Genomic DNA, 26,547 nt, shown 5'->3' with positions numbered 1-26,547 from the left:
ACTTTGACCCTTACCATCAACTCTCAAAATTATTTTATTTCCTATAACCAATGAGACCCATGTTACATTTTTATTGTTGTGGCCAAAACCTGAAAAAATTCCTGTTGAGTGGCTGTTAATTTCCTGCATTCATTTTAATAGAGTTGATTTGGAATTACACATTATCCCAACTTATGATGGTTCAATTTAGGATTTTTTCAACTTTATGATGGAGTGAAAGAGATGTGCATTCAGTAGAAATCATACTTCAGATTTTGATTTTGGATCATTTCCTGGGCTAGCAATATGTGGTAAAATACTCTTGTGATTCCGGGCAGCAGGAAGCCGTGGCTCCCAGTGAGCCACTTGATTATTAGGGTAAACAACTGATTCACTTACAGCCATTCTGTACCCATACAGCCAGTTTTATTTTTCTCTTTCAGTACAGTATTCCACAAATTACATGAGATATCCAATATTTTGTTAAATGAGATATTCATTTTATTCAGTGTTTTAGCATTTATTAAATGAGATACTCAACATTTTATTAAATGTTTTAGCATTAAATAGGCTTAATGCTAAATGATTTTGCCTAACTGTAGGCTAAAGTAAGTGTTCTGAGCACGTTTAAGATAGGCAAGGCTAAGCTATAATGTTCAGTAGGTTAGGTGTATTCAAGGCATATTTTATTTACAATATTTTCAATTTACAATGGGTTTATCACGATGTGACCCCATAGTCTGAGGAAGATTTGTAATTGTGTAAGGGTAGGTAGTGTAATCTTCTGTGAGTGCTCTGTTTGAGAGTTACACGGATTTTGTGTGACAGCACAGTTAGTATAGAATATGTGCGTAGTGCTCATATGCATCTGTTCCGGATTTTAAAGTTTCATAGGTTGTAGTCTGTCAGACCAAACTTAATTCCAAGTTCTCTGTTTATGATATTGTCCAATTATCAAAGCTGGGATATATTATCACTGTCAGTTACTCTTGCTGTCAGTTTGTTTTGGCTCAACTATGGTTTTATTTGTACTTTAATGCGGTGACATTGAATTGGGTTGTTAGTTTAACAAGCTCTCTAGAGAACACTTTCATGGTGATGCATGTTGAGATATGCTACATAGCCTTAGAGTTATTTGTGAATTTGCCAAAACCTATAGGAATTCATCCATTAGGAATTTTTAAAAGAATAAACTCAAAATCTACAGATGAGGTAAAGATTTCATTTGTAAACATGGAAGTGCTACTTATGAGTCCCAGCCAAAGTTCTTTACGGGTTTTGATTTGACCGATTTCTCCCTTCTCACATACTTTTACTGGATGAATTATTTTATGTCCTTTCTTAAAAGGTATTCTGGTAGTTAAGTTGTTACTGACTCTCATGCTCTGTGCAGCTCACAATGTTGTGGTAATTCACTGTTCTTGGCCAGATACTGAGCGTGGAGTAAAAGAAAATGTTATCAGAGATTGGAACTAACTCCGGCTGTTAATATTTACATTATGTTCATCTGGCTTAAAAATGTACACTTCTGTCTTCCTCTGCCCACCCCAACTTACTGTATCAAAATTTCCAGAGTCAGGGTTGGGGTGTCTGTATTTTTAAAAAGCTCCCTTGAACTTTCTGGATTCTGGAAATGCTCTAATTTTTATCTGATGGTCATTTCACATTATGTGTATGTATATATATATTCACATTATGTGTATGTATATGTAAAACCCTGCTGAGTGTATACTTAAAATTTGTGCAAATTTATTCTATTGTTTTATTTTCTTTATGTTATGTTTCAGTTTTAAAAAGTTTTAAAAAATATACATTACTTTCCTGATTCAATGAAACAACTTGCAGTGGTCTCTCAATAAAGACTATTAAGTGCCACATAATTATGAGCCAAGAGTAGATGACAAATTGGGTCTTAACCCTTCGGAACATATAATCTGATGGAAGCAAAGTGATAATACATAATATAAAGCTTTATAGCTTATGAAATCTTTCTGTACAGATGACTTCATCAATACTGCGGCTTATGGGCAATTTTTCTATCCCCATTTTTTTCTTAAACTGAGGCTCACTTATCCAGGATTACCCAGCAAGTAGGGAGTACTTGCAGGACTTTAAACTGAGTCTTCTAGAAAAGGCTATATTTTTTTAGAAATAAGAATACTTCAGTTAACAACAGCCAAAACTAAAACTCAGATGGAAGCAGAAGCTACAGCATTTTATTGAACTGTAGAAATCAGTCCCCACTGGGTTCTCAAGGATGTAGGGTCTGTATCAGGTTTTCCTGTTGTTTATTGTCTCTCCATGTTGCCTGTTTTCATGTCACAGTTGTCCATTTGGACCTCTGGAGGTTTAGTCTGTTAAGCTTTCTCTGGTGAATGTGTGACATCTGTAGAAAAAAAGTTTCAGTTGAAATGCCCTGCTCTTTTTTGGTCTTTCTAACTTTCAATTTATTCTTGCCTTTTTCAAATCCTTAGAAGTATTTCCAGGCGATGTTAGCCAATGATAAATATCCTTCTTCCTGATCACATTTAGCATTTATTATTTGTTCCGTAGTCTTTGGCATTTAGTCATTTTCCACCACTCTTTATTGTTGTTACGTATTGTTCTTTATTTATTTACACTAATTTTGTCTTCCTTACAAGATTCTAAGCTCCCTGAGCGTGAGACTAACCCATGGTGGCACATAGTAGGTATATGTTGAGTACTCTTTGACATTAACAATACACTTGTTCTATCCTCCCTTGTCCTATTTCCTCTGTGTATATTCTTGCACCCACTAAGGTTTGCTACTCTTAACGGCCTTGGTGTATAGGAAAGTGTGGACTAATGAGGAACTTCTTAGGTGGGATCTCCAGGTCCCTAAACCAATGGATCTTGGTGGCATAAACTTCAAAAACAGGTTTCAGAGCTCTTTCATCTTAAGTTCCTTTTCAGTAAGTAACTTCCATGTGAAGTCTTGTCACATGAGGTGACATATAGCTACGTTTCCCTTTGCTAGTCATAGTTACCTGAGGAGCCTTTTCAGTTCATATGTGAAACATTTGCTTGGGTGTTCTCTTCCTTATGATCACCACCGTTGCCCCTTCTAGGGCATGTCGAGAATCACTGGTATTGATGTTTATTCGGTAACGTCCTACTTCAGAAGGTAGGCATGGTGCCCAGCACAGGAGGGTTAAGGTATATATCAGTATCACCTTAAGAATTTGTTAGTGTTCCTGATTCTACAGAATGAAATTACTGCTTTTCAAGCTTTCACCCACTGACTGACTTGCATTCTCCTGCATTGAACATATCCATCAGATATCCGGACCCTCAAGATTCTGTGAAAACCCTCTTCATATATTATTCTTACAATTAAACCAGGTAGTCCTCCTTGGTCAGTAGTGCTCTCTTTATATATTAATATAATCCTTATTTCTTGTGACAGCTTGTTGTTCCTTAGGGAGTTTTCTCTTTTGAATATAGTTTTGCAATAGATTCAAAGATAGGGTGACTACTGAGGTCAACCTAAGAGGGGATCCTCCTGCTATTTTCTCTGTGGAAAAATTCATCTACCCAAACTTATGGGTAATTTCCTTTTGCCAGGATTGGAATCCTAGTTAAAATTTTATTCTTTAACGTGTTAATATTATGTGAGACTTGATTGTTTTTTATGAAAAACGTGTAGGAAGAGTAGGGATCTGTAGACCAAATTGCTGAACTAAAATTAGGTCCTTAGAATTAACCTACCAGTACGACCACCACACCACCTCCATCTTTCCTTTTGCCCCTCCTTATGCATGTTGGCAGGTCAATCCCCACCTCTCTATATTTCTCTTTATCTGAGATAGACGTGATGGGCTTGTAGAGGGTATATCCTGACTGATATGCTTGCCTTTCTGTTTCTAGGTGGGCCATGCACAGATACAGCTCATGTCTCGTTAATCACACCAACCAAAAGACCCTGTGGTACAGGTATGTACATCATTCTTATCTGGATTCATTCTTACCTGAAGTCATCACAAAAATTAGCTACTGTTTTTTAATGTGTGTCCTTGCTAGGTTAATCTCAATTTCTTCTATCAGTGGTGAAGTGACGTGTTAAATGGTTAGTATTGGGAGTGGAGTATGAGCAAAGGTCAGAGTGGTGCTCTGGAAGGTCAGATTGACTGAGTTAATGCTGGCAGCTAGAACCAAAAAGGTGGACGTTAGAATTTATCTACTTCTAGTGTCTGAAAAATATATTAAATAAGATATGAAACATACAGAAAATGCAGATTGTTGCCCAGTTTCTGGCATGTGGCTAATTTGTGTCAGTCTTGGACCTGCTAAAAGAAATTATCTAAATAATGAAGCCTAAAGGGTGAAAGAAGTAGTAAAAAATCAGTGTTTTAACTTAGCTGTTTAGAGTATCCTAATAGTTTTGGAAAATTATATTCTCTCATTCATCTTAAAGCCACAGGGTATGCTGAAATCATTCTTTTTTAATGCATGGAGTCCGAAAAACGTATTTGTGCATCTGTGACATTTTTATTAAACATGAAGTCATGAATCTTGTAGCTCTCTAAAGAGCAGTCATAATGCCCATTGCTCCCTTAGCCTGTAGCTTAATTTATTTTAAACAATATTTGCCTTTTCTAATAATGCTGCCTACTATTTAAAACATGGTTATATTTGGAAGAGTCAAAATAATTATGTTTTTCTAAAGGTCATAGACTATTTTTCATAACTTAAAAAGTCCTTTTAACTCCCCAACAGAAATAGCACAAACTATTTCTGTGTACAAATTACATTGAAACCTCAGCCCCTTTAAATGCACAGTTTTGATGTTGAACCTCAAACAGACGTGTCCTTGAACAGTTTCAGAATAACATCCAAATATTGAACAGAGGAACTTAATTTTACTCTTCTGTTCCAAATGACCAGTTTTGAGACAAGACTGTGTGAGATAGTCCTGGCATGCTCTCAGCCCTCCTGGGCCCATATCCAAGCTCCCCACTCGATGGTTCCTGATTGAGATAGAAGAGGACTGTGCCCTGAAGTGAAACAGTCTGTCTTGATTAGCCAATGGCAAGTCGGAGCCAGCTTCCTACCCTCTCCAGCAGAAGCTTGAACACATTAAGCAGTCTTTGATTTCAGGTCCAGCACTTCACATACACAGTGTATTTCAACCTTTCTTCTTTCCTTCCAGTCTTGGCCCTCAGGGTAAGGTTTACTGCTAGCACTACCTATATATATATATATGTATACTTTCAGCTAGCAGTAAGGAGTGAGCCTTAAGCACACTGGATCATCTGGAGAGATTCAGCAAAAAGACTCACGTGCTAAGCTTAGACACAAACTAGTAGGAACCCTTCCTGAGTATCATGTACTGTGTCTTTCATCTTCTAGGCACATCTGTTTCCTCTTCTCTGGTCCCATACTGTTTTGTACACCAAAAAATAATAATAGGGTTTATTTCATGCTTACTGCATTACCAGGCACTATTCAGTGTGCTTTTTACATTTAATCTTCAGAACAGATCTGCAAGATAGTTATTTCTCTTCCACAGATGACAAAAATGGGCACTCAGAAAGTTAAGCATATTTCCTGGGATAATATTGCTAGTAAGTAAGAGAGTCAGGATTTGAACACAGATCTTTCAGATGATTAAAGCCTGTGTTGTTTTCCACTAGTTTTCATCTAACTACTTATCACATTTTATTTTAATTATTTATGCTCCTAACCATACATCATCGAATGAAATTGGGAAAAAAGAAACACAGATTTGGAAATAAAGCATCTAGTGAAGTAGTTTTAAAAATGTAAGTTCTAGAAGAAGGTCTGGTTTCAGATTGTAGCCTAACCACACACCAAATACAGTTTTGAGTAAGTTAGTTAACATCTCATAATTTGTTCGACATCTGTAAAATGAGATAATAAATCTATCCCATAGGTTTGCTGTTAGAAAATAAATAATATACATAAAGCTCACATTGATAGATCTTCAATAATGGCAGCTGATATTATATTGTAATCTTACATTAAATATTAGGTGTATGCAGTGACCAACCATTAGATGGTGTTGATAACACATCAATAGGTATTTTGAGTGGAAAGAAGAGTAGATTAGAAGTACCCGAATACATTTCCATACCTAGTTTCATTGATTGGTTTTATGTTGATCACATTCTTTGTCGTATGTCAGTGTTACAGTAATAACTGAGGGTGATATTTTTAGGTTTCCATAAGTAAAATGACAAGCAAAGCATCATCTTTGAGCTTGCAGTCACACATTTCCAGGCTTCCTTCTGGGTGAATACAAACTTGTTAACTAGGAAGAGATTGAGAATTTCTGTCTTGGAAAGAAATTAATGCAGTGTGCTGGTCATATCCCAAAAAGCTGGAAGGAAAGTTGAGATTTCTCAGCATGGATGTTAAAGGTCATCAGGTTCAGCCTGCTGTACTTCTTTTCAGGAGGTCTGTCTATGCCCCCTCAGGCTCCTCAAGCTGCATCAGCCTTAAATAATGGCCCTTACTCTAGAAGACAGTTTCCTGATTTTCAGAAGTAGATTAACGATTTGCTTTGAGAACCACAGGTTGACTGTCTTTGTTTCCATCTTTCTGTCGGTTTTGGAATCAGCAGGTCGCCAGTGGTGGGGATACTGAGCATTTTTCTTATGAATCATCACCCAATTACTGTTACATTGCTTGAGTGTCTTATATTCTTTATGTCTAGGTTCTTCAGAGAAGGACTCACTCCTCTAACACTCTGCAGTGCTTCTACCACAAGATGCACAGTAACACTAGCTCTCTCAAAGATCTCCCAGAGCACAGGACTTCGGGCATAGATGATCAGTAAATAATTACCTTACCAGTGGTGTCATTCCCTAGGAGCTGTAGAGTGAGACCCTCTGAATTAGATCTTACTGATCCCCTCTCAGCCAATCCATCCATACAAGTTTGGACTAAAGCAGCCTTTAGCTTATTTAACATGATGTATATTAGAAAAAGGATACTTAGGCTAGAATAAAGTGGTTCTTTAAGTCAGTGGTCTATAAAGAAGGCATACTATATAGATACCGTGAGGTATGGGGAGAAAATAGTAAACGTTTATCTCAGCCTTCCTTCTAAAATTTCTGTTTTAGTTATTCACTTCATAATTATATATTAGTCCATACATACAGTTTAGAACTAACAAGTACACATACAAATATATACGTATTAAAAGTACATGGCCAAATAGATAGGTGTACACACTCAAAAAGTGTTAGTTCTTCAGTAAACAGGTCATTGTCTTTTAGTACTTTGAAAACTAGGTCTAAAGATTAGCATTAGACCCATTATTATGTGGTTTAATAACTAAAGGCCTGAATGTAAGTCTGAGTGGTTGATTAATGTCTCAGTGTTTCAAGTGACTACTGTTTAATCAAGAGGTTATTGTAACTTAGAGGTGGACAGCAGTGTGGAGTGGTTGGTCTGCAAACATAAAAATGCAAACTTTTTTTTAGGAAATTGTTTTGTGATAACTGAGTCTAAAGAGCATTTTGCAAAAGTAGCAGTAATGGCAAGTGAAAGATCAGTTTTGTATTTACTAGGTAGGTGGAAAAGGCTTTTCTTTAGATTCTGGCTTTTAGCCACAGAACTAATAACAGTTAACTTCTGTAGTATTTAGATGGAAAAAAATAGCACCATGATCATTTTAGTATTTAAGCAGAGAAAAATTAAGTGAAGGCGTGTGTGTGGCTTTGTAGAGCTCTGGGATTTCTATAGCCAGCAAAGAGTTGAGAAGGGCTGCCAACTCCCAGGTTGCTTTTGGCTAGAATGTAGACATTAAAACCTATCAGACCTTCAGATTACTGGAGAGAGTTTACATTTCTTAGAAGAGCTCAGAATGTTTTGCATATGTTCCTTTGTTAAATCTCGAAGTTCCTGGCAAGAACAAGTGTATTGTCTTTCCTTGGTAACAAACTACCAGAAGATTCCCTTTGTCCTTTATCTTTTCTCTAATTTTCAAGTTACACATTAAGCCAAAAGGTTGTAATCTGAGCTATAGTCATCTCCTTTAGACAACTTTATTTGTAGGTATTTGGATATTTAGGTAAGTATCTTCATGAGATCACATTTTTATGTTTAAAGTACCTTGTGGCAAGGAGGGAACTTTGTTGCCTTTTCTTAGAATTTCTTATTAAAGACATGTTATATAACCTTGCTTTGATAAAACTTTTTTGTAGAGAGTTAACAGCAAAAGAAAGAAGTGATTTTGTAATTCATTTTTTGTAATTCATTTATTGATGAACTTTAATTTAAGCGATAAAGGACAGATAGAATCATGTTTTAAATTTCCCTGGAGAAACAGTCACCCCAGCAGGATCCTTGAGCTGTGACTAACCCAAGGACTCTGCTTCTTCCAAGTGAGACATTAATCAACTTTGAGCTTTAAGTCTGAGGTTGAATGTGTCAAGGGACAGGCTTTTAGCATTTGAAAAAAAAGGAAATTGCTCCTTCCTAGTTCACCACTCTTATATGGCTTTATTTATTTAATTATTTTTTCGTTTTATTCTCTGTTTATTTCCTAAGTTAAAATAAGAAAAATGTCATACACAAGTGTACAGACTTGATGGTACTGACAATAGACTTTTGTGCTCCTACATTGACTTTTACTCTTCTTCCTGCAAGTATGTTGAATAAAAAAAATTACCTCTGATAGACTTGAAAAATGATGGTTTTCATTAAAATGCTATACTTTAAAAAATGTGATTATAATTAGTAGAACATCAAGTAAAATAACCATTTGTAGGGTCATAAGGTAGCTGCAGTGGTGCCTGAGATAAAAACAGATGGGGCTAGAAACCATCCCATTAAACACAAAGGCAGGTTTCTCCAGAAAGTATCATCATTACATTAAGAAGCGTGTCATTTCAAAAGCATGTTGATTCACTCTGTGTGTCCCTTGCCTGCTTTTCTTTAAGAAAGCACATGCTTATCCTTTTGGGTCACCTATTTTCCTTTCAGTGACATGAACCAGATAGTCTTGTATTGTTCATTGTTTCCTTTTTTTCCCCAAAACCTTTTCTTGACTCACTTGTGTCAGGCAACTTGCTTGTGATATTATTGTCTGTTCTTAAAAAGATAAGAGAAGAAAGAAACCCCTTTTCACCCGGGAGTTAAGAGAAGATTGATGTGCTAAACATTTTCCACATCAGTGTTCAGAGGCCAGTTAAAGGGAAATGTTTCATTGTTGTTTTGTTACCAAGAGGTTTCTATAAGGTCTTTTAAATTGATTCAGAAGCTAAAGGGTGGTAATGTTAAATCGGAGGTGGCCCTGTAAATCTTAAAAATACTTAGAGTTGTGTGTTTTATCTCCTGGTCGAGTCAGTATAGAGTTGTGTGTTTTATCTCCTGGTCGAGTCAGTATTCATAGAAACATTTCAGCCAGTGCATGTAATCTTAGAGGGTTGAGTCAGTGACTACAAACTGTATTCGTAAATATTACACACTGTAGGTGACTCTTTCTGAAGGGACTCTGTGGAGCTTTGAAGGAAGGTGGCTTTGGATGTGAGTTCAGCTGTGTAATTTAGTTCTTTTTTCATTCTTTCCTTTTGCTCCTTCTGGTATAGCTTTTCCCTCAGGTCTGCAGTATCAGCATTTGAGACAGAAAATTAGAAATTTGACCTACTTATGTAATATGCAGGTTCCCATCAGGAGACTATTAGGGAAGATATAAACCTTTCATTTTTTATTAGCATTTAATGTAACCATTGAAGAAAGATCAAAACAGTAAATCTGTCATGGCAAAGAAAAAAGTATAAAAAAATGTTTTACCTTGTACACTCATCATCTTGGGCCCTGAAGGAGTTCATTTGATTCCTGGGGCGGCGGACAAAATGAATACCAAATATTTGGCAAGGTCGCAAAAATTTCCCTAATCTAAAAAGTGTCATCTTGCCATGTTTTAACCATAGAAAAAAGGGTAGAGATTATCAAGAGTATTCCATGGTGGCATTTACTGACCATACATGGTTTTTGGCCAGTAGGTGGATAACTAGGGTAGGTAAATAATCTGCTAAAATGCTTTATTTTCTGTTGGTAGTGATTTTTTTTTTCTTGCTGTAAAAACTGTAATCCATCTGAGTTGTTGCTTCTATTAAAGAATAAAATAACATAACAAGGCACTATATAATTAGATGAATTGATACTCAATATGTAAACAATAACAGGTTGAGTTTAAAAGCACCTCACACAATGTGTACATTTCGTAAGAGGTTAGGGAAAGCTTTTCTTTTTTTTTTTTTTTCATTTGTACCTTTACATGAGAGTTAGGCCCCGATGCCACCAATTGTGGTGTTTGTATTACAGGGCGGCTAGATGTGTAGTGTGTGATTTTGCTGAACTTGAAGTCAGAGGCTTGTTTAGTGTGTGTGTGTGTGTGTGTGTGTGTGTGTGAAGCCTAGGTTTTGGTGTTGAGCTGCTCGTGGTCCACATGCTTTGTGCAAATTCAGTTTGCTTAGATCCTTGAATGCAGTTACAACTGGTTTTTTTTCTTTCTTGCATTTATGGTCATTTATTTTATCACAGCTTGCACACTTACCAAGGAGAAAAACCCTGAACTTCCATTAATTAGCTATTCTATTGCTCCTTTGGGGCAAAATGCCTGAGCCAACACTATTTAAAAAGAATATCAACGGAATTTAATGCTCCCGTCTTCTTTTTAAACTTGTATTTTTTGGGCGTTAAGTCTGGGGGGTATTCAGGTGCTGCTCCATAGCACATGTGCCTGTTTAGAGGGCAGCATTTAGGAAGGTAGCTTTCCTGAAGCACTCTTACCAGGAGGAGCATGATAGAACAGCCACAGGGCTGTGTTATAAATCATCCGAGCCTCGCCATGATACTGCCCATTAAGGGGACTTTTTTTTTTGCCCTACTCAGTTCCTGGCTGTACTAATAGAACAGCGCATCAAGCAAGGCTGTAAATAAAAGTTATTACCTAATAGGTGGGTGCCGAAGTGGAACAGACAGAGCTGAGGCATGGAGGCCTTATTACTGCTCATCAGCAATTATAAACAGGATAAAGTGTCTGGGACTTGCGCTGATGCAGCGAGGGCTAATAGAGGCTGGGAATGACACTAGGCCATGATAGGATGATGTATGCTGATGGGTTTTTACTGCCTCATCGTGCTGCTTGCTTCTAAGACAAGTTGTGTTATCTGTTTTCTTGCTTGCTCATCTATCTGAAGAGACAGTCCCATTGCCTCTCCTGCCAACAGGTGGGCTGGCATTTATTTCTCATATCTGTGTCTGTTTCTTATGCACCCTCCTTCATGAAGAGTCTTCAGAACTATTTCATAATCATGGCCTATTAAAGCCATAATCTTATTGTATTGCTTGTTGTCACGGTCCTAGATCACACCTTCAGAAATGGTTGCTTACGTGGAATATAGGACCAGCTGAGACACTAGTTAGCCAGCCAGTCCAGTATTTTATTAAAACACCACTGTGACAGAGTCCTATAGGAGATTCTGCAGGAATACGCAAAAGAAGTGATAAGCATGCATGTGGCCCCTGGGAGCTTATACCATAAAGGGACAGAATAAGTATAGAAACATAAATGTAACTAATTCCAGCTTTAGATAGCAAGAAGCATAACTTTTTTTTTAAAAGTGAGGACAGGGAGAATAATTTATGCTGATTACTATGAGAAAATTCAATACTTAGGTAGCCTTTTTCTTTTAAAGAATTATTTTCTTGGTGAAATGCTTAGAATTTCGTTTCTTAGAATCAGTAGAGTGATAAAGGGATACTGGAATATGGAGGGAAAATCTAGCAAGACTGTTGTTTCCTAGTGAATGGAAAACTGCAAATATGACTTGGCAATGCTTTTGAGTAGCAGATAAACACCTAATAGTTGGGAAAATTGAGATACAGCTCTGTTCAACTTTGATCATTGAACTGTGCTAAATCAAAGTAATTAGACCTTTGAGATAGGAAAAATGTATAACAGAGCCACACAGGAAGGCTTTGAAAAGGGCTTACCAGCTTGATCCAGGAGTTTATGAGCATTCTGGTAGTTCAGTTGTTTGTCATTTGTACCTTTAAATGAATACTCCTTTTTGTTTGGTATCTTCAAAACTAACCTATTAGGAGACTTCCTGCTGTTAGAGAAATTGTAGTTTTTCTGTGGAGTTCTTTGATGCCTTCTGTTATGCATAGGTGTACCTCATTTTGAAGAAGCCTGATATGATCATCTCAATATCACAAACCAAATAAACTAAGAATTAGTGGTATGGGAGAGTCCTTCAGCCTGTAAAATATCTTGCCACTGGGTTAATATGGTTAGGTTTTTTCCTTTTGCACGTAAAGTAATATTTGACTTACTAAAAATCAATTCTTGATTATTCCACTTATTCAGTGTTCTGTGGGTAGTAGTCAGTGGAACAGAGGAAGAGAAATGAATATGAGAGAAATGTTTTAAAATAATAACAGGATTGGACAGCCAATTAGAGTTTGTGAAAAAAGAATAGTTAAAAACCTGAGAGACTGAGGGAAGAAAGATGTGACTGGTGGTAGGGAAGAAGTGGGAAGAAAAACTGGTTGAAACTATTTTCAGTTTGTGGTGAGCTAAATTTTAGGTTATTGTAGATAGTCTGATAGAAAATATTCAATATAAGCCTACCTTGGAATTCCTCAGTCTTAGAAGCAAGTGGGTAAGTGAATGAATACAGAAGAAGGGGCTAAGGAATGTATTTATGGGGCTGAGAAAGAGAAAAAGAAGCCATTGAATTAAGAAAGCTAAAGAAAGGAGAAGACTTCGTATAGGATAATGGATGATGCTTGAGAAGAGGAGCCAGCAAACTGGAGGAGTGAGGAAAGCTGTTGCCTGTGGCGAGCAGATCATTGGGAAACCTGAAAGCAGTGTGTGTAATGTGGTGGGAAACCAAAGCCTGATGGGAGGTCATAAAAATGGAAAATAAAAGCAAAGACAAAAGTAATTCAGAGGAGGGTGGAGTCAACATGGCGGTGTGAGTAGGACAGTGGGAATCTCCTCCCAAAAACATATATATTTTTGAAAATACAACAAATACAACTAATCCTAAAAGAGAGACCAGAAGACACAGGACAACAGCCAGACTACATCCACACCTGCAAGAACCCAGCGCCTGGTGAAAGGGGTCAGATACAAGCCGCAGCCCGGCGGGACCCAAGGCCCCTCACCCCAGCTCCCTGCAGGAGGAGAGGAGTCAGAGCAGGGAGGGAGAGGGAGCCCAGGACTGCTAAACACCCAGCCCCAGCCATCCGCACCAGAGAGCAGACACAGTGTATGCGTGGGGTCCCGGATACTAGAGAAACAGGACACTAAGACCTTTGAGAGGGTCCCGAAGCCGGCGCCCCTGTGACAAAGAAAACAGAATGCTTTTTGAAAGTCTTAAAGGGATAGGGACCCCACTGCTGGATGGAAACAACACAGGTCACAGTCCAGCAGCAGGAAATTCTAGGAAACTCCAGGCACACGCCCCCCTGGGCAACAGCCCTGAGACCCCTCATAGAGGTAAACAGCCAAACAACCCCCTGTCCATTACCCCTCAGGGGCCCTGCCATAGCAGAGCATCAGCCTGAGGCTGGGCACGCCCACAGCAAGAGAGCTTCCTCCATACAGGCTAGGCAAGATACAGAAACCCAGTCTACATGCAATTCCCCAACACATGCCACTAGGGGGTCGCAGTTGTCCCAGTAAAGAAAGGCCAAGAGCAAGTGGAAAATCATAGCTCTCCCAGCTGACAGACGAGTCAATAGCTCACCATTGCACCTATCAAAAGGCAAAAAAATTTGATCCAGACAAGACTAACCCAGACAGCTTCGAAATCTTCTACATCTTCCCCTGAGAAGGAACCTGGGGAGATAGATTTAACCAGTCTTCCTGAAAAAGAATTTAAAACAAAAGTCATAACCATCCTGATGGACTTGCAGAGAAACATGCAAGAACTAAGGAAGGAGAATACAGAAGTAAAACAAGCTCTGGAAGGACTTCAAAACAGAATGGACGAGATGCAAGAGACCATTAATGGACTAGAAAACAGAGAACAGGAACACACAGAAGCTGATGCAGAGAGAGATAAAAGGATCTCCAGGAATGAAAGAATTCTAAGAGAGCTGAGTGACCAGTTGAAATGGTAAACAGTATCCGCATTATAGGGGTACCAGAAGAAGAAGAGAGAGGAAAAAGGGATAGAAAGTGCCTTTGAAGGAATAATTGCTGAAAACTTCCCCAAACTAGGGGAGGAAATGGCCTCTCAGACCACAGAGGTACACAGAACTCCCATGACAAGGGATCCAAGGAGGGCAACACCAAGACACATAATAATTAAAATGGCTAAGATCAAAGACAAGGACAAAGTATTAAAGACAGCCAGAGAGAAAAAAAAGGTCACCTACAAAGGAAAACCCATCAGGCTATCATCAGACTTCTCAACAGAAACTTTACAGGCCAGAAGAGAATGGCATGATATACTTAATGCAATGAAACAGAAGGGCCTCAAACCAAGACAACTGTATCCAGCATGATTATCATTTAAATATGAATGAGGGATTAAACAATTCCCAGACAAGCAAAAGTTGATGGAATTTGCCTTCCACAAACCACCTCTACAGTGCATCTTACAGGGACTGCTCTAGATGGGAGCACTCCTAAAAAGAGCACAGAACAAAACACCCAACATATGAAGAAGGGTGGAGGAGGAATAAGAAGGGAGAGAAATAAAGAATCATCAGACCGTGTTTATAATAGCTCAACAAGCGAGCTAAGTTAGACAGTAAGATAGTAAAGAAGCTAACCCTGAACCTTTGGTAACCACAAACTTAAAGCCTGCAATGGCAATAAATACATACCTTTCAATAATCACCCTAAATGTAAATGGACTGAATGCATGAATCAAAAGACACAGAGTAATAGAATGGATAAAAAAGCAAGATCCATCCATATGCTGCTTACAAGAGACTCACTTTAAACCCAAAGACATGCAAAGACTTAAAGTCAAGGGATGGAAAAAGATATTTCATGCAAACAACAGAGAGAAAAAAGCAGGTGTTGCAATTCTAGTATCAGACAAAACAGACTTGAAAATAAAGAAAGTAACAAAAGATAAAGAAGGACATTACATAATGATAAAGGGCTCAGTCCAACAAGAGGATATAACCATTGTAAATATATATGCACCCAATACAGGAACACCAACATATCTGAAACAAATACTAACAGAACTAAAGGAGGAAATAGAATGCAATGCATTCATTCTGGGAGACTTCAACACACCACTCACTCCAAAGGACAGATCCACCAGACAGAAAATAAGTAAGGACACAGAAGCACTGAATAACACACTAGAAAAGATGGACCTAATAGACATCTACAGAACTCTACATCCAAAAGTAACAGGATACACATTCTTCTCAAGTGCACATGGAACATTCTCCAGAATAGGACCACATACTAGGCCACAAAAAGAGCCTCAGTAAATTCCAAGAGATTGAAATCCTACCAACCAACTTTTCAGACCACAGAGGCATAAAACTAGAAATAAACTGTACAAAGAAAGCAAAAAAGGGTCATAAACACATGGAGCCTTAACAACATGCTCCTAAATAATCAGTGGATCAGTGACCAAATCAAAATGGAGATCCAGCAATATATGGAAACAAATGACAACAACAACACAAAGCCCCAACTACTGTGGGATACAGCAAAAGCAGTCTTAAGAGGAAAGCATATAGCAATCCAGGCATATTTAAAGCAGGAAGAACAATCCCAAATGAATGGTCTAATGTCACAATTATCGAAATTGGAAAAAGAAGAACAAATGAGGCCTAAGGTCAGCAGAAGGAGGGACATAATAAAGATCAGAGAAGAAATAAATAAAATTGAGAAGAATAAAACAATAGCAAAAATCAATGAAACCAAGAGCTGGTTCTTTGAGAAAATAAACAAAATAGATAAGCCTCTAGCCAGACTTATAGAGAGAAAAAGAGAGTCAACACACATCAACAGAATCAGAAACGAGAAAGGAAAAATCACGACGGACCCCACAGAAATACAAAGAATTATCAGAGAGTACTGTGAAAACCTATCTGCTAACAAGCTGGGAAACCTAGGAGAAATGGACAGCTTCCTAGAAAAATACAACCTTCCAAAACTGAGCCAGAAAGAAACAGGAGATCTAAACAGACCAATTACCAGCAACGAAATTGAAGCAGTTCTCAAAAAACTACCAAAGAACAAAACCCCCGGGCCAGATGGATTCACCTCGGAATTTTATCAGACATATGAAAAACACATAATACCCATTCTCCTTAAAGTTTTCCAAAAAATAGAAGAGGAGGGAATACTCCCAAACTCATTCTATGAAGCCAACATCACCCTAATACCAAAACCAGGCAAAGACCCCACCAAAAAAGAAAACTACAGACCAATAACCCTGATGAACGTAGATGTAAAAATACTCAACAAAATATTAGCAAATCGAATTAAAAAATACATCAAAAGGATCATACACCATGACCAAGTGGGATTCATCCCAGGGATGCAAGGATGGTACAACATTCGAAAATCCATCAACATCATCCACCACATCAACAAAAGGAAAGACGAAAACCACATGATCATCTCCATAGATGCTGAAAAAGCATTTGACAAAATTCAACATCCATTCACGATAAAAACTCTCAGCAAAATGGGAATAGAGGGCAAGTACCTCAACATAATAAAGGACATTTATGATAAACCCACAGCCAACATTATACTGAACAGCGAGAAGCTGAAAGCTTTTCCTCTGAGATCAGGAACTAGACAGGGATGCCCACTCTCCCCACTGCTATTTAGCATAGTACTGGAGGTCCCAGCCACGGCAATCAGACAAAGCAAAGAAATACAAGGAATCCAGATTGGTAAAGAAGAAGTTAAACTGTCACTATTTGCAGATGACATGATATTGTACATAAAAAACCCTAAAGACTCCACCCCAAAACTACTAGAACTAATATCAGAATACAGCAAAGTTGCAGGATACAAAATTAACACACAGAAATCTGTGGCTTTCCTGTACACTAACAATGAACCAACAGAAAGAGAAATCAGGAAAACAACTTCATTCACAATAGCATCAAAAAGAATATAATACCTAGGAATAAACTTAACCAAAGAAGTGAAAGACTTATACTCTGAAAACTACAAGTAACTCTTAAGAGAAATTAAAGGGGACACTAACAAATGGAAACTCATCCCATGCTCGTGGCTAGGAAGAATTAATATCGTCAAAATGGCCATCCTGCCCAAAGCAATATACAGATTTGATGCAATCCCTATCAAACTACCAGCAACATTCTTCAATGAACTGGAACAAATAATTCAAAAATTCATATGGAAACACCAAAGACCCTGAATAGACAAAGCAATTCTGAAAAAGAAGAATAGAGTACGGGGGAATCTCACTCCCCAACTTCAAGCTCTACTGTAAAGGCATAGTAATCAAAACAATTTGGTACTGGCACAAGAACAGAGCCACAGACCAGTGAACAGACTAGAGACACCAGACATTAACCCAGACATATATGGTCAATTAATATTTGATAAAGGGGCCATAGACATACAATGGCGAAATGACAGTCTCTTCAACAGATGGTGCTGGCAAAACTGGACAGCTACATGTAGGAGAATGAAACTGGACCATTGTCTAACCCCATATACAAAAGTAAACTCAAAATGGATCAAAGATCTGAGTGTAAGTCATGAAACCATTAAACTCTTGGGAAAAAACATAGGCAAAAACCTCTTAGACATAAACATGAGTGACCTCTTCTTGAACATATCTCCCTGGGAAAGGAAAACAACAGCAAAAATAAACAAGTGGGACTATATCAAGCTGAAAAGCTTCTGTACAGCAAAAGACACCATCAACAGAACAAAAAGTAACCCTACAGTATGGGAGAATGTATTTGTAAATGACAGATCCGATAAAGGGAAGACATCCAAAATATATAAAGAGCTCACATGCCTCCACAAACAAAACACAAACAACCCAATTAAAAAATGGGCAGAGGAACTGAACAGACAGTTCTCCAAAAAAGATATACAGATGGCCAACAGACACATGAAAAGATGCTCCACATTGCTAGTTATCAGAGAAATGCAAATTAAAACTACAATGAGGTATCACCTCACACCAGTAAGGATGGCTGCCATTCAAAAGACAACCAACAACAAATGTTGGCGAGGCTGTGGAGAAAGGGGAACCCTCCTACACTGCTGGTGGGAATGTAAATTAGTTCAACCATTGTGGAAAGCAGTATGGAGGTTCATCAAAATGCTCAAAACGGACTTACCATTTGACCCAGGAATTCCACTCCTAGGAGCAATCAAGTTTGAGAAGGACAGATGCACCCCTATGTTTATCGCAGCACTATTTACAATAGCCAAGAATTGGAAGCAACCTAAATGTCCATCGATAGATGAATGGATAAAGAAGATGTGGTACATATACACAATGGAATACTACTGCGCCATAAGAAGAGGGCAAATCCTACCATTTGCAGCAACATGGATGGAGCTGAAGGGTATTATGCTCAGTGAAATAAGCCAAGCGGAGAGATAGAAATACCAAATGATTTCACTCATCTGTGGAGTATAAGAACAAAGGAAGAACTAGAGGAACAACACAGCAGTGGAATCACAGAACCCAAGAATAGACTAACAGGTACCAAAGGGAAAGGGACTGGGGAGGATGGGTATTTAGGGAGGGATAAGGCGGGGGGAAGAAGAAGGTGGGTATTAAGATTAGCATGCATAATGGGGGGGTGGGAGAAAGGGGAGGGCTGTACAACAGAGAAGACAAGTAGTGATTCTACTACATTTTACAATGCTGATGTACAGTGACTGTAAAGGGGTTTATAGAGGGGGACCTGGTATAGGGGAGAGCCTAGTAAACATAATATTCTTCATGTAAGTGTAGATTAATGATGATAAAAAAAAGAAGAAAAAAAAGAGGATTACTCCCTGATAGGATAAAACTAACTGTAAATCAACAATTAATGCATGCTTTAAATATCCTTAATTTTGATCACTTAAAGGGTGTCAGATGATCGGCTATGGAGGTACATTTTTCTGATAATATTCCTTTCTCTTAAAAAATAAAAGCAGTTCCTGTGTGGTGACCTCCAATGAGTTCTACACAGTGGTATAAAGGGCATATCAAAGTGTGGGCAAAGGGTCTGTTTGTGCTTATACAGAGGATCAAAGCCTAATTGGGTTACCCAGAAAATGAACTAAGATACAATATGAAGAAGAACTTCCAACATCAGCAATCTCTGGAAGAGTCATACCAGAAGATGATCATCAAAAAACCTCAACAAAGATCCAGGCGCTGCTACAGCTGTAGCTGCATTAATCCCACCGGTTCATGTACTTGCCGTGTGAATGAAGAAGGAGATATCTAAGCTGGCCTGTGCATACAGTAAAACAACAAATTTGACTGGATTTATACTGTCAGAAGTCAACCAAGAATTAGGAGAAGTGCAAGTTGTAGCGCTCCAAAATCTTACAACTACAAACTATCTGCTGTTAAAAGAACATGTGGGATGTGAACAGTTCCCAGGAATGAGTTGTTTTAATTTGTGATTTCTCTCAGACTGTTCAAGTACAGTTGGACAATATCCATCATATCATAGACAAATTATCACAAATGCCTAGGATGCCTAACTGGTTTTCTTGGTTTCACTGGAGATGGCTGGTAATTATAGATCTGCTTTGGTTATGTAACTGTATTCCTATTATGTTAATGTGTCTGCGCAATTTTATTAGTAATTTAAAACCAATACATGCTTAAGTTACTCTACAAGAAGGTATGTCAAAGAAATAATCAATCTTCCCATGTTTTCTTCTGCCTGCTACTTCTGTAGCTTTTCTTCTTCCTTCCTAATTACAACCCTTAAATAGAATTCATGCCTCATATCGAATTTACCAAGTATCATAATACTTCCAAGTGGTAAAGATACCTCAAGACAAATGCTGGGCATAGAAGCCACAGGGCATAAATCTGCAAAGAAGTAAAAAGCTAACCTTTTCAAACAATATGGCCTCTCTCTCACTTACCAACTTTACATCTCCCTGTATGGCCCCGGAAGATGACTGGTTAGCCAGAGACGGGTAAGATTCCTCAAGGGAGGAACAACCTAAGACCGGCACAGTTGCAGGGGGGCCATCAGGTGAGAAATTGGGGATCAACAGAGGTGAGGCTTAGAACCTCACCCCCCCTGTTTTGAGAGAAATCTCCTGCATCCATGAATGTTTTATTGCCCTTGTCTAGCTTGGATTAACACTTAGTCTACAGGCACACACCTGATCATCCACATTTGCTCTCTTACAACACTAAACTATATTTTGTACCTTTATCTTGCATCTACCTACCACTTCAGCATTTTATTTAAAAAAAATAATAATAATAATAAAGGGAGAAATGTGGGATCCACATATAAACCAAGTATAAAAATGAAACGAATATTCATATTTGACCTGGTTTTTTATAGTTCATAATGTGTGATCAAAACTGAAAGTTTCTGTGATGACTGCCCTTGTACTGTTCACCATGTAAGAACTTATTCACTATGTAAGAATTTGTTCACCATGTAAGAACTTGTTCGTTATGCTTCAGAAGATTGGAGATTGACGAAAATTAGGCTTGGGGTGGATTAATGATTGTGCTTTGAGCATTGACTCCCCTATACAGAATTTTATTGTTGTTAACAACCATTTGATCAATAAATATGAGAGATGCCCTCTCAAAAAAAAAAGTAATTCAGTTCTGTAGTTATTGGAGCCATTAAAAAACAATAAATAGTGGTGGCTGTAGGGAGAAATAGGGTCAGGCATTTCTTGGCTCAGATAGGGAAATATTGCTTGTTAAGATACAATGGATAAGTACATGGTAAGAGAAAGAAATAGAAAATATTAGAGGAGAAATAGGAGATACACAAGGAAGATTTTTTTAAGGTATTGATAATACAGTCTTATGAAAGTTTCACATGAGCAACATTGTAGTTTCAACATTCACCCATATTATCAAGTCCCCCCCCCCCACTCCATTGCAGTCACTATCCATCAGCATATTACAATGCTCTAGAGTCATTACTTGTCTTCTGTGTGCTAGGCTGCCTTTCCTGTGACCTACCTAGAGCAAGATTCTTTTTATGTTTATTATTTTTTAATTGGAATATAGCTGATATATATGGTATTGGTTTCAGATGTACAACATAGTGACTAATTATATACATCAGTAATGCTCACCACTGTTAGTATAATTACTCTCTGCTACCAAGATATTACAATACTATTGGTTAAATTCTCTGTGTTGTACTTCCATTCCTATGACTAATTTATAATATGAAGTTTGTACCTCTTTATTCCCTTCACCTATTTCACCCGTTTGCCCAGTCCCCTTCCTAATAGTCTGTTGTCAGTATTTATGGGTGTTTTTCTTGTTTGTTTTGTTTTTTAGATTCCATATATAAGTGACCTAATCTGGTATTCGTCTTTGACTTATTTCACTTAGCATAACCTATAGGTTCATCCACATTGTTGCAATGGGCAAGATTTCCTTTTTTATGGCTGAGTAATACTCCATTGTGTATATGTATCACATCTTATTTGTCCATTCACCTATCAGTGGAACTTGCGTTGCTTCCATATCTTTTGGCTATTACAAATAATGCTGCAGGAAACATCGGGGTGCATATATCTTTTCAAATTAGTGATTTTGTTTTCTTTGGGTGAATTTCCAGAAGTGGAATTTCTGGATCATATGGCACTTCTTTTTTAGTTTTTTGAGGAACCTCCATGCTGTTTTCCACGGTGGCTGGACCAGTTAACATTCCCAGCAACAGTGTGGAAGGGTTCCCTTTTCTCTACATACTCACCAACACTTGTTATTTCTTGTCATTTGGATAGTAACCATTCTGACTGGTGTGAGGTGATATCTCATTGTGGTTTTGATTTGCATTTTCCTGATGGTTAGTGATGTTGAGTATCTTTTCATGTACCTGTTGGCCATCTGTATGCCTTTGGAAAATGTCTATTCACGTCCTCTGCTCACTTTTAAATTGGGTTATTTGGGGTTCTTTTGGTGTTGAATTGTATGAATTCTTTTATATTTTGGATATTAACCCCTTGTCAGATATATAATTTGCAAATATCTTCTCCCATTCAGTAGGTTACCTTTTTGTTTTGTTAATGGTTTCCTTTGCTATGCAGAAACTTTTTAGTCTGCTGTAGTCCCACTTGTTTAATTTTGCTTTTGTTTCCCTTGCCTGGGAAGATGTATACAGGAGAAAATTATTCCTGCTGATGTTCAGAAGATTCCTGTCTGTTTTCTTCTGAGAGTTCTTTGATTCTATGCCTTACATTTAGGTCTTTAATCTATTTTGAGTTTACTTTTGTGTATAATGTAAGACAGTGATTTAGTTTAATTCTCTTACATGTAGCTGTCCAGTTTTCACCATACCATTTGTGAAGAGACTGTCTTTTTTCATTGTATATTCTTGCCTCCTTTGTCATATATTATACAACTGACCATATGTGCATGTGTTTATTTCTGGGCTCTTTATTCTATTCCATTAATCTATGTATCTCTTGTTCTTATAGTATTATACTGTTTTAATCATTGTAGCTTTGTAGTTTAGCTTGAAATTGGGGAGCATGATACCCCCAGCTTTGTTCATTTTCAAGATTGCTTTGGCTATTTGTAATCTTTCTGTGGTTCCATATCAGTTTTAGGATCATTCTAGTTCCTTGAAAAATTGCCGTTGGTGTTTGGATGGGGATTCCATTGAATCTGTAAATTGCTTTGGGCAGATGGCCATTTTGAAGATATTAACACTTCCTGTTCATGAGCATAGGATAGCTTTCCATTTATTTGTACCTTCTTAGATTTCTTTTATCAGTGAGTACAGTTCGCAGAGTAAAGGTCTTTCACCACCTTGATAAGGTTTATTCTGAGGTATTTTATTCTTTTTGATGCATTTACAAGTGGGATTGTTATCTTGATTTCTCTTTCTGCTAGTTTGTTATTAGTATATAGGAATGATGCCATTGATTTCTGTATATTTATTTTGAATCTTGCGACCTTAATGAATTCATGTATTAGTTCTAATAGTTTTTTGGTGGAGTCTCTAGGGTTTTCTATTTATGGTATCATGTTATCTGCAAAAAGTGAGTTTTACTTCTTCCTTACCAATTTGGATGCTTTTTATTTCTTTGTCCATCTGATTGCTATGGCTAGGACTTCCCGTACTGTGTTGAATAAAAGTAGTGAGAGTGGGCATACTTGTCTTGTTCCTTATCTTAGAGGAAAAGCTTTCAGCTTTTCACTGTTGAGTATGATTTTAGCTGTGGGTTATCATATATGGCCTTTATTATGTTGAGGTATGTTCCCTTTATACCCACTTTGTTGAGAATTTTTATCAGGAATGATGTTGGATTTTGTGAAGTACTTTTTCAGCATCTTTTGAGGTGATCATATGGTTTTTATATTTTCTTTTTGTAATGAAGTGTATCACAATGATTGATCTGTGGGTATTATACCATCCTTGCATCTCTGGCATAAATCCCACTTGGTCATGGCCAGTGATCCTTTTGATTTATTTTTGAATTTGGTTTGCTAGTAATATTTTGTTGAGGATTTCTGCATCATTGTTCATGAGGGATATTGGTCTGTAATTTTCTTTTTTGTAGTGTTTTTGTCTGGTTTTGGTGTGAGAGTAATGGTGGCCTTGTAAAATGAGTTTGGCAGTACTCCCTCCTCTTCAGTGTTTTGGAATACTTTAAGAAGGACAGGTGCTTAAATATTTGGCAGAATTCACCCATGAAGCCATCTTGTCCTGGACTTCTGTTTGTTATTTTTGGTTACCAGTTCAATTTTGTTATTATTAATTGGTCTGTTCAGATTTTCTATTTCTTCCTGAGTCAGTCTTGGAAGACTGTATGTTTTTAGGAATTTGTTTCTTTCTTCTAGGCTGTCCACTTTATTGGCATATTTTTTTTTTCTGCAGAATTCTCTTAAAAGTCTTTGAGTATCTGTTGTGTTCATTGTAACTTTTCCTTTTTTGTTTCTGATTTTGTGTCCTCTCTTTTTTTCTTGATGAGTTGGTTAATTATCTTCTGATTTTCTATCTTCTTTTTTGTCTTATCTTCTTGAAGAACTAGCTCTTGGTTTCATTGATTTTTTTCTAATGTTTTCTAAGTTTCTGTTTTATTTATTTTTGCTTTTATGTTTATTATGTTCCTCTACTAATTTTGGTCTTTGTTCTTTTTCTGGTTCCTTTGGATGTAAGGTTAGGTTATTTGAGATTGTTCCTGTTTCTTGAGATAGGCTTGCGTTGCTTATGAACTCCTCTTAAAGAGCTGCTTTTGCTGCATCCCAACTATTTTGAACCATTGTATTTGTTTTCATTTGTCTCCATGAATTGTTTGATTTCCTCTTTGATCTGTTCATTGATCCATTGATTATTTAGAAGCATGTTCTTTAGCCTCCTCATGTTTGTATTTTTCCCAGTTTTTTTCTTTTAATTATTTCTAATTTCATACCATTGTGGTCTGAAAAGATGTTTGATACAGTTCCAGTCTTCTTTAATTTGTTGAGACTTCTTTGGTGGTGGTGGTGTTTTTTTGTTTTTTTGTGGGGTTTTTTTGTCCTAATAATGATCTGTTCTGGAGAACATTCCATGTGCATGTGAAAAGAATGTGTATTCTGTTACTTTTGGGTAGATGTTCTGTATATATCTGTTAACTCCATCTGGTCTAATGTGTCATTCAGTGCCTCTGTTTCCCTATTTATTTTCTGTCTGGGTGATCTACCATTGATGTATACTGGGTATTAAAGTCCTGTACTATTATTGTGTTGCAGTCAGTTTCTCCTTTTAGGTCTGTTAGTATTTATATATTTAGGGGCTCCTATGTTGGGTGTATAGATATTTATGATAATATCCTCTTGTTGGAGTGGTCTCTTAATCATTATGTAATGTCATTTTTTATTTCATTTTACTTTCTTTGTTTTGAAATCTTTTTTGTCTGATGTAAGTATAACTACTCCTGCTTTTTTTTTTCTCTTTTTGTGGAATGTTTTTTTCCATCCATTCAGTTTCAGTCTGTGTGTGTCTTTTGGTCTGAAGTGAGTCTTTTAGAGGCAGAAAATAGATGGGTTTTGTTTTTTTCCCATTCAGTCATCCAGTGTATTTTGATTGGCACATTTAGTCCATTTATATTTAAAGTAATTATCAGTATCTATGTACTTATTACCATTTTGTTAAATGTTTTCTGGTTGTTCTTGTCCTTATCTGATCCTTTCTGCTTCTCTTGCTCTCTTCTCTTGTATTTTATGACTGACTTTAGTGTTATGGTTGGAGTCTCTGCTCTTTCTCTTATGTGTATCTAAGTTTTTGGTTTGTGGTTACCATAGAGTTCCTAAATGATATCCTGTGAATATTACAGCCTGTATAAAGCTGAGGGTCACTTCAGCTCCCCTCCTCCACATTTTATGTATCTAATATCTTCTTTTATGGCTTTTTATTTAGTGAGCCCTCTGATTTTATATGCAATTGTTTTTCCTGCTTTTGTTTTCTTGACCTTCATACTAGCTTTTAAGTAATTGATCTACTACCTCAGCTATATGTTTGCTCTATCGGTGGAAATGTTTCCCTTTCTTAAATTTTGCTTTTAGCTAAGGTCTTTTTTATGGTGTCACTTTGACATTTCTTATAAGCTTCCTTGAAGCTCTTTAGCTCTCCTTCCATTCTGAATGATAACCTTGCTGGATAGAGTATTCTTGGTTGGGAGTGTTTTCCCTTTCAGCACTTTGAATAGATCATGCTGTTCCCTTCTGGCCTGTAGACTTTCTGCTGAAGAATCAGCTGATAACCTTATGGTGTTTCCCTTATATGTAATTCATTGCTTTTCTAGTATTGTTTTTAAGAGTCTCTGTCTTTGATCTTTGACATTTTAATTATGATGTGTCTTGGTATGGACCTCCTTGGGTTTATGTTGTTTTGAGATCTCTGTGCTTTCTGGACGTGGCAAACTGTTTCCTTTCCTGGGCTAGGGAAGTTTTCAGCTCTTATTTCTTCCAACAAGTTTTCTACTCCTTTCTCTTACTCTTATCTTTCTGGGACTCCTATAATACAAATGCTAGACATTTGATGTTGTTCCAGAGCTCTCTTAACCTATTGTTTCTTCTTTCTTCCTTCTGCTATTCACCTTGAATACTTTGCATTACTCTGTATTCCAAGTCACTGATCTGTTCTGCATACTCTAGTCTGCTTTTCATTTCCTCTAGTGTATTTTTTATTCATCTATTGAATTCTTCATCTCTGATTGGTTCTTCTTTCGATTTTTCCTACCTCCTTGTTGAAGTCCACCTTGAGTTCTACCATTCTTTTCTCAATTCTGGTGAGCATCTGTATAAAGGTTATTTTAAATTCTTTATCAGGTAGATTGACTAACTCTCATTTAGGTTTTCTTCTGGGCTTTTTTTTTTTTCTTTTGTCTTGGAGCATATTTGTCTATCTCCTCATTAAAAAAAT

The 26,547-nt window shown here is 37.3% G+C and overlaps 1 protein-coding gene across 1 annotated transcript in view; it reads left to right on the top strand.

Moving 5' to 3' along the window:
• The window catches only part of ZFAND3 (zinc finger AN1-type containing 3), a 450,342-nt gene that overhangs the window by 364,881 nt on the left and 58,914 nt on the right, over nucleotides 1–26,547 (top strand). The window contains exon 5 of the mRNA XM_037004525.2: nucleotides 3,868–3,933. Within this exon, the coding sequence (XP_036860420.1) occupies nucleotides 3,868–3,933 (66 nt within the window). The remainder of the gene's footprint in view (nucleotides 1–3,867; nucleotides 3,934–26,547) is intronic.

This window comes from Manis javanica, chromosome 16 (genome assembly GCF_040802235.1).
Source record: "Manis javanica isolate MJ-LG chromosome 16, MJ_LKY, whole genome shotgun sequence".
NCBI lineage: Eukaryota > Metazoa > Chordata > Mammalia > Pholidota > Manidae > Manis > Manis javanica.
Note: the sequence above shows the minus strand (reverse complement) of the source record. Positions and strands in the feature narration are given on the sequence as shown.